Consider the following 17,550-nt stretch of genomic DNA (forward strand, 5'->3'; position numbering starts at 1 on the left):
CACTCTGCCTCTCACCTTGCCAAAGGATCATTGATCTGTCCCTGCAAGATGCCCTAAAGTGAAAGGACTTGAACCAGGAATTACAGACTGAACTATTTGACAGCTGGTGGCTATTTTGGAGAAAAATTTATTTTTCATATCAGTGCTCAAATACTTAAATTGCAGACTAGCAGTGTTACTGCTTTCTAAATTAGTTTTTAGAAGATGCTTTTTAGTTAGAATAGGGTGGGTGTGGGTGGGTGTCAGAGAGGGGGAGAATAAGCGTGAATGTGCTTGGAGATGGATTGCTAACTGAAGAGCATAGGCCCTGGGAAGAGCGCAAGGCATTTAAAAGATGAACCGTGCAGAAGACTCTCCACAAGCAAAGCTTTTTATGTAGCTATCAGCAGGTTCCTTAATGGTTTTATAACTGTAAATGCCGTCTATGCATTACTGCGTGTGGGAGTAATGAGCATTAGTTAAAAGAGGAAAATAAAAAAAGTAAACTAAGGCATTAGTTCTGCTTTTTTTTTGCTTTTTTTTTCTTTTTCGTCTCCTGACTTAAACCATGTTGCTGCAAACCAATGATTCTGCCGTTTATTTTGCTAGGTTAATAAAAACAAGAAGTGGCGTGAGCTGGCAACTACCTTGAACGTTGGCACTTCGAGCAGCGCAGCCAGCTCCCTGAAAAAACAATACATTCAGTACCTGTTTGCCTTCGAGTGCAAGATTGAGCGAGGGGAGGAGCCCCCTCCAGAAGTCTTCAGCACTGGAGATACTAAGAAACAACCTAAGATTCAGCCGCCATCTCCTGGTAGGTCAAAAATCTGCAGCCTCTTACACTATTTTTTGAATGCGAAAGATTCTAGGTTGCAGTTTATATATTTAGCAGCATGTCTTGCTAATGCTGGAAAAACGACAGGGATAAATACGTTGTTGGCATCTTCTTTTCAAAGTTGGAGCTAGCTCCTGAGTCAAATCTGATTTACCTCCGAAGGGCCACCCGCAGTCATGTGTCTAGTTTGTCATTGCTCACTCTAAGATGTGAAGACGTGCGCACCAGCATACCCTTAATATTCAGATTTACAACGTCAAGGTAGAAAGAACAGCATTCTGCACAGATGTGCACGCACTGTAAGACAGGAGGCAGCCAGTACTAAAAGGAGCGTCCATTTGTCTAAAGATCAGCTTCTGGTACTTGCACTTCCCTTGCTGTGACTCTGAAGCTGCATTTTCTACAGAACTGCTGGTCAGTGAAGCTTCGGTTGGAGTCAGGATGGCAGATGCTGGACTGATCAGTGGGTCTCAGATGACTGCTCTGATACAGCCCGTGTTGAATGTGTGGCAGATGGAGAGAGTATGGTGTATCCCCACCGCCAGACCTCGTAGTTTGGAGGCACGCTTTGTGTTCTTTTGTTGCTAATCCTGTATGTCAGATAAGTCATTAGCATCGCTGTCTTTATCTTCCCATCTGAAAAACTGGAACTGGAATTGCTCTATTTTGGCTGTTCTTTTTGCACGTACGGTGTGGTGTTTGAAACTGTACTGTTTTCTTTCTAAATTCATTTAACCTAAGACTCTCAAGACTTGATAGTAATTATTGATATTCAAGCCAGGAAATTTCTTAAGTAGAAATATTTTAAGTAAATAGGAAGAAGTGTAGTACTGGTGTATGATGTTGACTTCTGGACTACCCATGGAAGAAGAAAAAAATCCTTTGATTTGCTGATTATTGGGCTTTTCTGACCAACAAAATAATTTGACAAAATTGTGAACTACCTTCGCAATTACTGTTAGGCAGATCATCTTCTGTTATTGCCAAGAGAATATCATTCCTGGAATGTTTACAGCAGTTTCCTCCATTAGAAGGCAATTTTAGGAAAGTATTAAATAACTTAATTTCTGTTAGTGCAGTTCACTGACTGAAAATGGGAAGTGGCAAGTCAGGGACCCAGCAGGCTCTGCAGGCGGTTTGTAGGCTGTGTGGCTCCAGTATCCCATCATGGATACTAGAAAATTGCAACGACCTTTATAATTACATAATACAGTTCTGGCCTTTACAAGATCATTTCTTATGATAGTGCTTCGTCAGTACAGAGAAAGATAACAGTAATGAGGTGTAAACCTTTCTCAGCCTGATGTATCCAGTGTAAGGATTTGGGGGAGTGTTTGGTTAAGATCTTCCTAGGTACGTCTCTCTGTGTAATAACTTAAATTTCCTCCACCTTGTTAACACTTAGGGCTGTCAGGTACCCCAGTGCTGATTATTTAATAGAGAAAATAACTAGGTTACTTGCAATGCAAATTTAGAAGATGCAGGAAAACACTTGGTACTAGAAGTGAAGCCTATAGTCCAAATGTTTATCTGTCTGAAACGAGTACAGAGTGTTGTGAATGTGCGCTGCGGCAAAAAAAAAAAAGGTGTTGGATGTGCCTGTCACTTCCTGAGAAGGCAGGTAAGGGGAGCTGAAACTGTTAGGCTTGTTAAGGAGGGTGAAGAGAGTTCATCTGTTTCTAAAACTAAACAGCAGTACTAAAAATGCAGGAGTATTTTGGGGTTTTTGTTTTGCTCTCTCCTCCCTTACCCCTCTCTCTCCAACACTGCTCTCAGTATTTGGTTTGGGAATGATCACTATAAATTGGATGCATTTTGGGATGAAGAACCATTATTTAAATATGCAAACCTGAAACAAAAGAAGTGTCAGGCATACCACTTTTACAGGGTCCTTTTGCATCATGGTGCTACAGATGAAAATGACAAAGTCCAAGTTTAAATTTATCATAACATTCTAGCAAGCTGTCTATGACGAGAACTGAAACTATTTTTCTAAAATAAAAACACAGCAGGACATAGAGACTAGAAGAGGGGGAAGCAAGCAAAGATCTCAAGGTTTGTTTTGTTGGCGAGAAAAGAGCTCGTGTTACTGAATGGAACTGCACTTCTGTGTGGAGAAAGGCTTTCGCAGTGTGTATCAGCTTTAGTACATGAAATCCCGCTGAGGTATAGATGCTGCAGAGTACAAGCCTGTTCTCTTTAATAGCCAGCTTTTTTTCTTGCTCCTTTTCCTTTAGTATATACCAACATTAACATTTTAACTGCACAAAAGCAGCAGAGATGTAGATGTACTTTAGATAATCTGTTACTCTTTGGCATTCAGAGGGAACAGGAGCCCCATACAAAAAGAAAGAGTGGCTTCCAAAGGTCCTTGCTTTAACCATTAGCCTCTGTTGTGCAGTTAGCTCAGTGTAGGCAGAGCCACGTTGAAGCCAAATCGATTTACAGAGAACTAGTTACAGTATTGGGGCTGAAGTTAATTCTGATAAAAAAGCAGGGAGACTTGCCTCAGAGGGCAGGGTGTTGTGTTTTGCCCAGTTCTAACCAGCTGATGCTATGAGAGTTTAAAAATCAGCTGATCTTCATAAGGTGCCCAGGTCCATGTCAGCTGTTGGCCACTCTTTTGCTGCATATAAAATCCTTTAGAGAGAGAGAGAGGCGTTGTAGGTCTTCATAAGCATCCTTCTAGGACTCTAATGTTTTCTCGAAGTGGCTGCAAAGACAAAACACTCTTCCTGTCATGCATGTTTGATAGTTTCGACCAAAATACGCACAAATCTATGTGGCAAATTCTAAACTGAGAAGAATTTTGGGGGCCATTATGCTAAGCACTAATGGGTGCCAGAGAACAAATTTCAAAAGAGCATCAGCATGAAGGAGTTCTTTTTTCTTGCTGTACTCTGGCACTGTAAATGCTTAGCTGCAGTAAGCGGTTATGTACACCTGACTCTCAAAATTACAGACTGAGTGTTTATCCTATACTGAATGAACACACTGGCCACAGTGGTACAGCCAAAGATGCTCCCGAGTAACACTCAGCAGCTGGCCCTGATGTCAGCGGAGATTTCATTACAGCCAACCTGTAAAATTGTATGCCTGCGTTGGAAAAGGAGCGAGAGCGAGCCAAGAGTGTGTTCCCTGCGTTTCCTTGGCAGCAGAGAAACAAGACTTGGGGAGGGGGAAGGCAGGGCGGGGGGACACGGCACAGCACCACACGACACAGCCATTCAGTGAGTGCATCTGTAACCAAACCCATCCGTCTCTGCTGGCGGGTGGCTGACTGAAGTGCTATTATTAGCAGGCAGGTGATGTCATGGAGCGTGTCATGAGGCCGGCCAGGGAATCCCCACAGAAGATGGATGGGCAAGGGGTCGAGAGGGGTGGATGGGGGGACGGACAGAGGTGCCCCCCGTGCCCGCCCAGGGGGGGCCTGCCGCAGCCAGCAGCCCCTAGCCTGGACTAACTGGGGCACCAGGTTCGTGCTGTGTAAATTATCTTCCCAGCGTGGGGGCTGGCTGTTCACTCTGAAGTATGTGAATGTACTTAACCTTCAGTAACCTTTCCATTGTTTACTTTAGAGTATACATTTGTAGCTTCTGGCAAAAGGTAGGGATATCCTAGAGAGCAGGTCAGGCCTCGTATTAATGGAGTTTCAAGAGGTTGCATTCTTCTTTGCTTGGGGTTGGTGGTTTTTTTTCTTCCCTGAAGGAAAAAAAAATGCTGGCAAGAGAAAGATATTTTTTTTCTTAACTGCATATTTCTGTTCTGGTAGGTAAAGGGTCTTTTCCTGAAAGCATACTTACTGCCATGCAGGCTTTGCAAGGAAAAAGCCACGCCAGAGCTCTAATTCCATGCTGCCAAGAATAGTGCATGCTGTTGAGTGAACTGTGGAAGAGTTTATAGGACCTCACCTTCTTACTGACAAAGATGTTGATTTTATTTCATTTTGGATGGATTTTCTATTGTTAAAAGCATATTCTTACAAATCTGTTATGACACTTGAAAGACAAGTGTTGCTGAGATGTAGATGCGAGATGAAGAATTCAGTAGCTATGTACACACAGGTTTTTTCCTGGACACATCCCCAAGTCAGCTGCAGGATCATGTAAGCAGAGATTACCTATTCTAAAAGAACGTTGTTTGTCTTCCTTCTTAGTTCTTTAATACTGAAGCTTATGAAGAACTTCAAAAGATACAGCTTCTATTTCAGGATGCCCACAATCAAAATCAAACATCTACCACCATAATAAAAACCCTGCAAGGATAGATGTAAAAAATTGAGAGAGCAGCTAGCAAATCAAATCTAAGGTGAAACATGGAAAAGGGATGTTGTGCTTTCATACAGGGAAGAGGGTTGTTTTTATGTTCTTCAACTAGAAAATATTGCTGATAGCAGTGTATGTGTGAGAGAACATAACTAGTTTGTATTTAACGTATGTGCAGACAGGCACCTGTGTGCACATGCTGTATTAAAGAACTGTTTGAAGTACATTGCTTTGATGCAAAGTCAAATGTTCAAAAGTTAGGAAATGCCAGAAGTGAAATATAATCTTTGCAAACTTAATTATGTTTCCTTGTGCATATACAGTTCAATACACTCTTAATTATACAGTCACATTGAATTTTTTTCCATGACATGTCTGTATCATTCAGTGCATAGAATAAACAGCGACCAGTGAGTACGGAGCTATTCGGTATTTTGTGTTATCCTCACTTTTCAGTACACAGCCCTTACTTGTGCCACAGTTTTCAAACAGAGTTAAAAATGTATTCCTTGTTTTCTCTCATCTTCACTACAACTGTATTTGAGGGCTTTAAAAAGCATTAATCAGCCTTCGCAATACCCATCTGAGAGGGAAAGTAAGATGATTCCCATTCTACAGAAGAGGAACCGGGCTACCAAGAAATTTATAACACGATTATCTGCTATTTCTAGGTGCCAGTTTTTCTAAGTTTGGCCATGTATAGCCCTTTATATGACCTCATCAGTTGCCCTACGTGTTCTGCACAGCTGGAAATCAGCACCTCTAAACAGACTCTCTGAGAAAAGGAACACACATCTAAGAACCTCTTGTGCAAATTTTCACTCATTTGCCCAGTACTGGACTCTTCCACTGTTTTTGTCTCTTTATCCAGCCCCTTACGGTACTTTCCTCGTAGTTTAACTCTCATTAGCTGCATTTCTGGGCTTTGCTTTGTTGGCCTTCCCTGTTGTGTAATATCGTGTCCATGCAACTTCAGACTTTTCATATTCTAATTTGATCTCAGCAGCATCTGTGTCTCCTTTGCAGATTTGCAGTCCCCTTGACATTCTCCTATTCTCCTTTTCTGTTGATGGTCAGAAACCCTATTGCCCTGCCTTTGCTTGCCAACCTCCAGTTGTTAACCATGAGAGCTTGTGCAGGGTGGTTTCCTGACTATAGGTTCTCATGCTCAGCTCCACATTCAAGACTGCCCAGATCAACCCAGGAGCTGAATTACAGTGAGAGTCCTGCTCACCTGCAGCCTGAAATAAGTACAAACTTCAGATGCTTTTAGAAAGATCCTTTCAGAAAACCAAGCAGTGAATATATAGCAAGCTAATAATCTATACATATAAACAGGTATTTTTACAAATTTAACCAAATCAGAATCAACACTGGAACAGCAAGAGTACTTTCTTTGTAACAGGCACATCCCCAGCATTACGGCCAAGTCTGTTCTTCAGACAATGAAGGGACTGCTGGTACTGTGTACGAAAAAGGTGACCAAATGTATACTTGGCTTGGAAGACTGACAGAAAAATACAACAGAGGAGGACCATATATTTTCGAAGGCATATTTTTAGAAAAAGCCAGCCAGTTACAGCTTAAAATTTCCAAAATAAAATCATCTTGAGGGAAATTGGCAAAAGTACTGAAAATCACATCCTACAAGAGGAAGTTAAGTTGCTTAAAAAATTGTACCTGCTCTACAAACAGTTACCGTTAAGGGTATATGCTTACCTTACTCTTTGTGAAGTAATGTGCTATTTGCATTGATGCTGTTAGTAAAATACGGATGAACTATTCCGTGGCCTGTGAGTGTATGACATAGAAATAATTATCTTTGCAGTTGCTTGTAGGTCGCTTGGACTCTTCTTGGTAGCTGATGACCACATAATCAAGAGACTGAAACACTTGCAGTTCCCTGTTCTGTAGAAGTGTCCCAGATCCAATAGTGGTCAAGAGCAAAATGTATTAACAAAGCAGTATTCAGAAATTTTGCACTTCTCATGATAGCATTTGCCTTCCATTTTTTCAGCTGTTTATAACCAGTTATTTAAAATGGGGGGGGGGGGGGGGGGGGGGGGGGGGGGCTGGGGGCGGAAATAACCAACCTTACAACCACCACTGAGCAGATAGAAATTTATCTTGTAGCTTCTCAGTTGGATATCTTTTTGCTTTTAAACCTTTCCTTATATAAGAAGATTATATAAAACACATTGTTATTCATAATATAAAGATTATGTATTCATGCAGCCCATAAATACTGAAAAAATATTTTGCTTGTTTTCTTTAGGTTTACTTTAGATATGGCTTAAGTTCTTGCTCAGGTAGGATAGGGAAGAACCTAATCGCGGCTTAATGGCCCACCATAAGAGAAATATGCAGGGTTAGGCAATATCATATTTACGGTAAGTATATGGGTACACTAAGATGTTCACTTACATGGTTCTAATATAACAAGATGGTGTGTGACAATGTGTGGCTTAACTCAGAAATGCTTTCAAGCTTTTCAGAAGTAATCTAGAATTGTGTTTAAAGCTCAAGGGCAGGAAAATGATCCTGGCTCACTCAGGAGTCATATATAGAGAGGGTTCATTTTATGTGAATATGATGATTTATTTTTTTTTCTTATGATATGGATTTGTTTTATTATAGTACCAAAGCCTTCAGTCAACTGTAGCATTAGTTGTTGCAAATGTTGTTACTGTATTAATGCAATCAGAGAGCTTTTCTTAAACTTTTTCTTGAACCTTGTTGCTCTGTGAGTGTAATCCAAACATGGCTCAGAAAGCTGAGGACAAGAACAATGTGATCTGCGCAATGTGGATTTTACATATGCACTTGCCACTGAGACTGATTTCCAGATAGTGGAACATGTGTTACAGATATAAATTAAACACATATAAAAAAGGTGTTCTTCAGTTAAAAACAAGCTCTGCCTGTCAAGATGATGAGTGTTCCAGGATTCTGAGTCAATTATAAACCACTCTCTCTTTCACACACAGAAGAAAAGCTCATATTGCTTGTTCCAATTTTCCCTCTAACAGTAATTTATAAAGTTTTGTTAATTGGTTGCTGAATGTAGTCAGGCATTATAAAATGCTTACATGACAGTTCATAAAAAAGAAGGACCTCTCAAGCCAGAGCCATGTCTTTCCGAGTCTTATTAGATTTGTGAATTCTTTCTGTTGATAATTTTTTTCCCCCAATTGCATCTAAAGATTTGAGTCCTACAAGTTCTCCTCAAGCAGAATTTCTGCTGCAAGGCCAGTCAGATCCAAGGCTTAGATGTTGTTACTAATTCCCATTTACCACCTTCTAAATTAGAAAACTACTATGTCAGATCTTTGGGGTAGGGCCGTGTTTCTCCTCAGTAGTCATATGAAAATAGTAACTTCAGTGTCTAAAAGGTTGGTCTAGATGTATTTTATCATTATCTTGTACGATGTATTCATGTAATGACCTTATTACTTGTCAGTCTTACTGGAATGGAACAGTATACACTTTTCTACACTTGTTGTCATATCAAGAATATAACTGTTTACCATGGTCAAGGAGGACAGTAGTGCAGGTATTCTATTGCTTTCCGAGATCTCAGCACAGACATTTTTGCAGATGAAACAGCTGCTTTGCAGAATTGACCTGGTCTTGTTACATGTACTTTACCATGACCCTAACTACTTTTTGTTAAGCTGTCCACTGCTATTTTCATAATTTTATTATGAGTGTTATTTATAGTCTCCTGTTCACATTATGCTTTCAGTGATCACTTCCTTTTTATCCCAGATTGCCTTTTGCATTTCTTAAATACAATCCTGTGCTATGTTGTCTCAAAGATGGCATAAGGTTGCAGTGTGCCACTAATCATCTGCTCTGTTTCGCCATGGAAATGTCTGCCTTTAGTGGTAAATGAAATTATGAATTTGTATTAATATAACAGTTAAAATTTGTGAGGGAAAGCTTCTGGCTTAAATTTGCCTTATAAACATATGTGTTGTGGTCGTGATTATATATAGAAGCTCTGCCAAAGAACAACCTTCATTTACTGGGTCGTGAACTACAGACAGTTAACTTTGTATCTCTGACCTCTGATTTAAATGATCCTTCATCTAGATGATTTCTGTTCCTGTTGCTTCAGGCAGCAGATTAAATTCATGGTTCTAGGAAAGATGATGGCTATTACGGCACAGCATATCCTGATCTCAGAGGATTTTGGAGAAGTTACAAAGTACTGAGATGCATGGTATAAGCAGGCTTATGGGAGAAAGAACCAGTTTCTCTCCTTGATTATTATTTCCACAGGAATTCGGCTGCTACCTTATAATACTTCCTTTTTCTTTATTTTCCCAGCTAATTCTGGTTCCTTGCAAGGCCCACAGACTCCACAGTCTACTGGTAGTAATTCCATGACAGAAGTGCCAGGCGATTTGAAGCCCCCAACACCAGCATCAACACCTCATGGACAGATGACACCTATGCAGGGTGGCAGGTATGAAAAGAGCTTTGCTTCATTTTTTTGTTAGCTGTAATTCTGCAACAGTTTAAGCCAGTCTTTCCCAACTGCTCAGGCACTCATCTGATTCTTTGGTGAACCAGTCAGAGTCTTAAAAGCAGCAGAAAATTATTTCTTTTTGGGGGGGAGAGAGGGAAAGGGAGGAAGGAGTAGGAGCTGCATTAGCTTTTTAAACACCAGAGAAGGATCAGACAAGCACCAGTGCCAAGGCGGTCATGCGCATATATGAAGAGTGGGGAGGAAGGTGGAACCCAGCCATCAGCTTAGAACCACAGCCTACCCTGTACTCCTCTGGTATACAGGTCCAGCCATTCATGCTCAGGAAGGAGGAATGTGTGGTTTTAAGGTGTCACTTAAGTTCAAATTATGAAAAGCTTATATAGTAACAGTGGTTGGGATAACAGAGGATACAACTGGACGGACCACGAGATCTTTTTCAGTTCTGTGTCCTGTAAGTCACACAGACTGGCTTAATCTGAAGTGGAGGCGCCTTGCCATTTGTTAAAGGTCCTTAGCCCACTGAGGTCCAGCAAAAAAAGCTCTTGTTGACTTTGGCAGGAAAGTATCTGAGCTCTGAACTATGTACAGAGTCACCCCAACCTTTACATAATTAGGTTCTTTTTTTCTCCCTCTGTAATACTGCAGAAAGGATAACAAGAACCTTTTAAAATCATCTTTAACTCAGAATGAGTTTTCATTCACTATGTAAAAAAAAATCTTTTTCATTAAGAATAAATCTGATAGTTATCAGGGAAACTCCATTTTCCAAGCCGAATTTTTAAGGGCTTTAGAATAAAGCTGGCTGCAGTCATAAAGGTTAGTGCCTCTCCCTAAGAGTAAATGTTATTTGGGAGGTAAATCAAGTGTTGCTGTTTAGTCTTTCCTCTAGTAGGAGTGCAATGGGGTGCTTGGTAAATTTGTAAGGTAATAAATATGAAAGTGATAGAAAGTAATTCTGACACAGCGTATGATCTGTGGAGCTCACTGCCTTGGGGTGGTGAGGCAAACAGCTTAGTGAAATTTCAGAGAGGTTTAGACTTTTATATGAGTAATAGGAACACACACAGTTGAATTAGATTAGAAACGCTGATCTTTAAGGTAAGTAGCCAGATAAGCGTGAGGAAAAAAATGGGAAGATTTTTTAAATGATTGTCCATTGTGAAAATTTCTTGCATCTTCCTCGGATGTATCTTGCACTGATCACTGCCACAGCATCATGGGCTAGGTGTATTATAGTCCAGTCTGTTTTCATAATTCTTATGACTACGTGATGATGTTAATGCCTCCTTTTTCTCATCTGCTAGAAACAGCGCAGTTAGTGTGCATGATCCCTTTTCCGATGTAAGTGATTCAGCATTCCCAAAGCGAAACTCCATGACGCCAAATGCACCATACCAGCAGGGAATAAACATGCCAGATATGATGGGAAGGATGCCATATGAGCCGAATAAAGATCCTTTCGGTGGAATGAGAAAAGGTATTTTCTTTGTGGGAGCTTAAGCATTCTTCCCTACTTCTATGTAATCCAGAGGTTCTAGTCATCAGAATGAGCTTTTAAACTTTGGTGATTTTACCATTGGTAAAATGGTATCCTTGTAGCAAGAAGAGAGTTGTAATACAATTGTGTTTCATTCTGGGCTGGTCATATTTTCCCCTCTCAAAGTCACACTGTTTATTTTAGACTTGACAGTATCCTAAAAATGCTTGTAGGAATACATTTCAGGAAATGGCATCAATTCATAGGGTTAGATTTTGTGCAGCGCCCTATGTTTCTTGAAGGTGGTTAGTTACTCTGCAAATCAGATGCTGGACTTCAGTGTTAAGAATGTGAAGTAGTGAAAAGCAACATGCCTGGTTGTAATGGGGCTGAACTGAATTTTCACTGTGCAGCACTGAGCAAGTCTCCTAACGCTCTCTGTCTCAGTTTACCTGTTTTTCAGAATAGGAAAGCTAATTTTTTCTCAATGGGACAGCCCCTGACAAAAGGTGATAAACACACTCAAAGTCAGTTTATTTTTAGAAAACAAAAATGAAAATTCATGTCAACCCTGACTTGTCCTTTTTGGCACTTAACCTACAGATGGTTTTGTGGATGTAAAAGCAGATTTGTAAAGTGTGCTTAAAATGAATCAATCTTGTGTGCCTCATATATAGGAAAGTGGGAGGAAAAAAGACAAGCAGGGCTCACAATGGCTGCAAAGAGAAGAGCAGATGGAGGAGGTGAAATTTAAGAAGTGGAAACTAAAAGGGAGCAAAAGGAAGGAATAGGAAGAAAATGTCCAGAAATCAGGGATGATAGATAGGTGATGAAGTGGGGAGATGCTTTAAAAGATGTGGCTAATCTGATGTGATTTTGTTTTAAACCTTCCTTTTAAATCCTTTTGCCTGGGCTGTGGACACTAGCATAACACAGTTGGAGGAAGGGAAAACCCTCTCTGCCTTAGAGTCACTTTAGGTTTTATACCCATGTGAGATTAAGTGGGTTTATTACACTTTGTTGTATGTTTCACGTATGTATCCTGTCAAAACAGAAATGTCTCTGTTCAGTGTCTACTGTGAGGGACTAAAGCATAGACTATCTCCCTCTGTTTGCTTGGGGATTTATATCCAGTAATACGCCCATCCTGTTCGAGAAGCTACATTGAGACACAGTATCCTTTCGATAACTAAATTACAGTATACATGTATGTATGAGGGCTTTATGGGGAAAAAAAGAGCCTGATTCTGACAGCCTTGTAATCCAAACTAGGAGATTTGCTTTCATCTGTTTTGTAAGGTTTACATTTGCATTCATATTTAGCATTGTTTGGGGTGAAAAGAACAAGAGTGAGTTCATCCTCAGCTATGAGGACTACAGGAAAGAAACTGCCTGGTGCCTGATGAGCTCAGTTCCATAGGATGAGATTACTTTCCTCGCTTGCAGCTCCTTAATATAACCATCATCTTGGTAGTGGTGCTGCTTCATGTGTTTTCATCAGACCCTTGAGAGCTTGTCAGACACCAGCTAACTCTCCTTGGCAGTGTTAGGGATCTGAACGTTATTTTAAAATACATCATTTAATAGAAAGATATCTTCAAACACCCAGAATAATATATTTGATTTCCCTTATTGTTGCAGTGCCTGGAAGCAATGAGCCTTTCATGACCCCTGGACAAATGCCTAACAGTGGAATACAAGATATGTATAACCAGAGTCCATCTGGAGCAATGTCCAACATGAGCATGAGCCAGCGACAGCAGTTCTCTTATGGAAGTGGCTATGACAGGAGGTGAGTCAATCTTCATGAAAAAGCAAAGCCCATTAGTGAAAATTATGCTGTCTCTCCCCTTCTCATTTTCCCATTGCACCTTGCAGAGAATGTAGCAGCCTACATTTCCTACAGCATGTTAGTAACTGGGAGTCAAACCACTGGTAATAACTGAGTCTAGCTCTTCACAGAAATCAATAATGAGGAATTGTCGCACCTTAGAAGTCACTCAGGCTGCAGCAGATCAGCACGTGGGTGTCTGACAGCTGCCTTGGGCTGGGCTGGGCTGGGCTGCGATGGCATAAAGTAGCACCTGAGTTAGTCTGCTGGCCATGTTTTCACCTGAGCAGTTAGTTGTTGGTGGGCTTTTCATCAAAAACAAAATGCATAGCCTAAACATGTCCGGTTTGTGGTCTGTTAGTGAATTGCCTTTGGAGAATCTGGATTCTGTTGTCTGAGCTGTAGGGGCACCAGTCTTGCAGTGTGTCCATCAGGATCCTCGTAAGTTTGTCTTTCAGTGAAGTACACACAAAAAAAATTGGGTCCTCTTTTGTTTATCCCAGGAAAGGCTTTGGGACAAAAAAAATAATCAGTGAAATCACTGATGTCTAAGCATTAGTATATAGCAAGCAGAATGGTTTGAGAATGTTTGCATTATATTAAGTATTCTGGTAGGTTTTGCAGCTATGGCTGTATTCCTACTTTTATTTTCATTAGGCTGTGTACTTTAGCTTCAGGTTTCGTTTCCTGATGGTAGCCTAGCCAAAGTTGTGCGGTGTGGGTCTTTTAGTGTAACAGCGGAGTAGTTTTCAGTCAGTAGTTTGAAGCAGTAGGTGAGTAAAGCAACACAAGTATAATCATGGTGTTCAATAGGTCACATTGCTAGGGAGTCAGCGAGAGTTAAGGGTTCCAGTGGAAGGTGATAAGTCAAGAGAATGTTTTCTTTAAGGGGTGTGTTTTGTTTTATTTTGTTGGCAATTTTGGAGAATAAGTGCTTTTTACAGAATGAGGTTTCCTTTGTCATTTTTTAGGTCGGATCATGGGCTGGGTCCTGAAGGCAGTATGGGACCACCTGGTCAAAGCAACATGGTGCCTTCAAACAGTGACCCAAGCATGTACTCTCCTAATCGTTACCCTGGCCAGCAAAGGTGAACACTGATTTCTCTGTTTGTAATATCTACAATAACCTGCTAACGAGTGCTAGCAGCCTCTGTGAGAGCACATAGACAGAATACGTGGCCTCTTGGTGTGCTACTTCTGTTTCGTCTGTTCTTATTTAGGCTTTTACTGCTGGTTCAGTTTCTTGAGGGGGGCCAGAGGGAGGGGCGGAGGCTTGGGTGAATCAGTTGATTTTTTGTAGCTGTAGAATCAGAGATGTTAGAAGTGGAGTATATGTCCTTCCTTGTGTATCTCCCTGCCAATACTGAACTAGAACACATTTTATAGGCCCAAGTTCTCCAGAGCAGCATTAAGTGACACCAGTTCTGAAGCTTTCAGAGCTCCACCTGGCTCGTGGTTATCCTGTGACTAACAAATTAAACATTTAGGAAGTGTTCCCTTATGTATAACATACATGTACCTTCACTCAGTTTTATCTTATTGCATGAACCATCTCAGACAACCGTAGACAATTCCTATCAGTTACATTGTTCTTTTAACTGGCATTAGGTAATTACTCTCCATCCACATCATAATTTTAGGAGATACTGAACAGCTATTACTTTCAGTCTGGTCAACTCAAAAAATGTGAGTTTTCTATGCTTTTGGAAAAACTGGGTCCCATTAGTTCTTTTAATGTGTCAGATTCCCCAGTCCTCTGTTTCTCTGACTCTCCCTGATATATTACTTCCATAATTATACTTCAGCTGTAGATGTGTTCTAACTGGTAGCATACAGAGAGGAATTATTTGGTCCGAAATACAGTGTTACTTATTTATCAGTCTTAACACTTTCCAAGTACTCCATTTCAGCAACCTAAATTTCATTCAGATGTGCTAAAAATATTGCAGTTGCACTATAGTGCTCCTCAAAGGTCTTAAAGGCCACAGGTAAGTTTCCCAGTGCAACATAACTGCCTCCTTTTTGTATGCTTCATTATGTAGCTTTAATCAAAAATGACATGAACATTACCAAAATCATGAGTTCTGGTTTTACTCAGTGATGATGTATTTAAATGTTACATATTGTAATGAAATTTGTACTCGCTTTCTGTCACTTATCGTCAGACTAAAATCACAATTTCACTTTAAATTAGCAGTTAACTATTGATAATATTCTTTAATAATCCAGAAAGTGGCTTGCTTGGAGACTAACTTGATAAAACACAAGAATTCTGACTTGCAGGCTTTGAGCTGTACATCAGATACTTTTCTACCTAAGATGAGTTCCCAGTGGCTGCAGCTGCCTTTCTTACATCTTTGCTGACCATACCCTATTCCCGTTCCTGAGTGCTACCTCTAAATCTCTCTTTTGCATCTTCACTGCTCCTCCTTTCTTCTATCTGCTTTATCTCCTTCCTTCCACTACCAGCTCCAGCAGAGCTTACTACATCTGGCTCAGGACCATACCGCATTGTACCTTCACCTTGTTTCCAAATGGCAAATATCTTCAAGGTGCAAGATCATCAGAGTACTTTGCTTTTCCTAGTGGCTTGGAAATTGCAGCAGCTCTAAGTGTTGATTTGAATGCTTTGTTTTAGGCATGAACCGTATGGGCAGCAGTATCCAGGACAAGGACCTCCCTCAGGACAGCCACCATATGGAGGACATCAGCCTGGAATGTATCCACAGCAGCAGGTAGGAAAGAGGAAAACGGCTATATTCATAACATTTGTTCAATAAATGTCAACCCAAAATTCTGTATACATTCAAAAATGTGTTTATACAATAGTTGTCTTTTGGCACAGAGGGGCCCTGTAGTTCTGGTCAAAATCACAGTCCATATGAATAAGCAGTGTATGTGCAGCTATAGGAAAATGCATTCATTACACTGGAAGAGTGTAAATTTTAACAGATGTCCTGTGGCTTTGGATGTGTATCAAGTGATTGTCCCAAGTTAATAACCAGCAGACTAGGAAAGTATAATTCGCAGGCTAGTAAAGTGATGCAGCCTCAATTCCGGAAGCAAATGGGAAAGCTGCTTGGCTGGCAGGTTGAGAGGCCTTAACTTAATGTCATGCAGCCAAGTGAACCCAGCAGAAAACGGGAACAAAGTAGAACATGCAGCACTCTCAATTATTCAGAATGCTTTGATGGCTCATATGAGATACCTATCTTTAATACAGATCAGATGGCATAGTCCCCACATGTTATCGCTAGTAATAATAGGGTACAAATACATGAGAGGGAACATTATTAGTGTTAAAAATAGTTTAAACATGGGTATGTTCCAGTCTCCCAAACTGTGTAATAACTTTGAAAATACAAATTATATTAATTATTAATATTTTTTGTTAGGTGTATCATTAATACCTTGTGGGCAAAATCCCCTCTTTTAAGTCAATAGCAAAACTCCACTGACTTCAGGAGGATCAGTTTCATCTTGCGTGTTATCAGTTCATTTCTAGTCATGCAGTAATTGAAGTTAGCTTCCAAAACAGAAAGCATTTCATTATAATATAAAAATTAAAATGTAAGCTACTTTGCAGCCAATTTCAGGTAGTCCTTTTCAGTTTGGGATAGAGTTTTAGTAGGAAATTCAGGGAGCGGAGAGGAACCTTAAAGAGGCAATCTTAGGATGGACTGTACTGAAAATGTATATAAATTTCAATTTCAGAATTTCTTGCTTATCTCTTTAGTTCATAACATCCCTAAAATAGCATAGTCAAAAAACTGATCCATTGTTCCTTATGCATATGCTAGCAGTCTAGGTGATTTAGTGGGGAAATTGCAAATATACATAACAGAACAGTTTGTTATATTCCATGCGAATGGGTGCAGGGAATATGTTAACGACATGTTCATTTAAGCAAGGGGACAGCTAGAATTCGGAAAAATATACTTGGCCCTGTCCTTAGTGCTGTTTATATGCTTTGTACAATGATTCTTGAATGCAAAATGCATTAATGCAAAAAATCAGTGAAGAATGAAGGGCAAGGATCCCGGCTGGCCTCAGCTTCTCCCTCTCAGAGGATTCCACTTCTTCATTTAGCTAGGGATTAGGTTACCACTAGTTTATTTTCAATTTCCTACATTTCACTCTATAGTGGTACAGGAAGAACGTGAAAAATGGCCCTTTCAAAGCTACATCTACAGCCTGAAGGCTGTAGGGAATGACCTGGGAAGGAGGCGCTTGGAGCATGACCTCCTGGGGCTAATGAAGCACGTCGAGCTGGGTTTTTCAATTCCCGTAGAAATGCTTATTCCCTAAGAGCTATTTTGCAGCAGGTCACCTGTGTTGGTGTCGTTTTGTCTTCTGTGAGGTCTCAGAATCCCATATCCCTGGTGGAGAGAGACACACATCGTGCAGCCTCAGTCTCTTGCTGAACACAGGAGGGGGAGTTCAGGTGCATCACTGTCCCTCAGCATTGGGTACCATTAGGCATGTTGCCACTACATACACAAGAGCGATGAACTACTTTTACAAAGGCACATGCTTCATTCCCAAGTGTCTACTTTAAGCGCTCTGAGTCACTGTGGCAAAACAAACACCACGTTTTTAGGTGTGGCAACTGCCAAGTCAGTTCTTAACATAAAAATTGGTCCCAAGAGTGGAATTTGCCTACAGCAA

At 40.5% G+C, this 17,550-nt stretch overlaps 1 protein-coding gene across 14 annotated transcripts in view; it reads left to right on the plus strand.

Annotated features, from left to right (window-relative positions):
• Nucleotides 1-17,550, plus strand: part of ARID1B (AT-rich interaction domain 1B) — a 335,886-nt gene that overhangs the window by 310,153 nt on the left and 8,183 nt on the right. For 10 of the 14 annotated variants that reach the window (XM_056344131.1, XM_056344139.1, XM_056344133.1 and 7 more), the window contains 6 exons: nucleotides 589-793; nucleotides 9,412-9,550; nucleotides 10,879-11,051; nucleotides 12,693-12,843; nucleotides 13,854-13,970; nucleotides 15,521-15,617. In XM_056344131.1, coding sequence (XP_056200106.1) covers nucleotides 589-793; nucleotides 9,412-9,550; nucleotides 10,879-11,051; nucleotides 12,693-12,843; nucleotides 13,854-13,970; nucleotides 15,521-15,617 — 882 coding nt within the window. The remainder of the gene's footprint in view (nucleotides 1-588; nucleotides 794-9,411; nucleotides 9,551-10,878; nucleotides 11,052-12,692; nucleotides 12,844-13,853; nucleotides 13,971-15,520; nucleotides 15,618-17,550) is intronic. The other 4 variants (XM_056344137.1, XM_056344138.1, XM_056344141.1 and 1 more) reach the window with 1 other exon arrangement.

Source organism: Falco biarmicus, chromosome 6 (assembly GCF_023638135.1).
Source record: "Falco biarmicus isolate bFalBia1 chromosome 6, bFalBia1.pri, whole genome shotgun sequence".
Classification (NCBI taxonomy): Eukaryota; Metazoa; Chordata; class Aves; order Falconiformes; family Falconidae; genus Falco; species Falco biarmicus.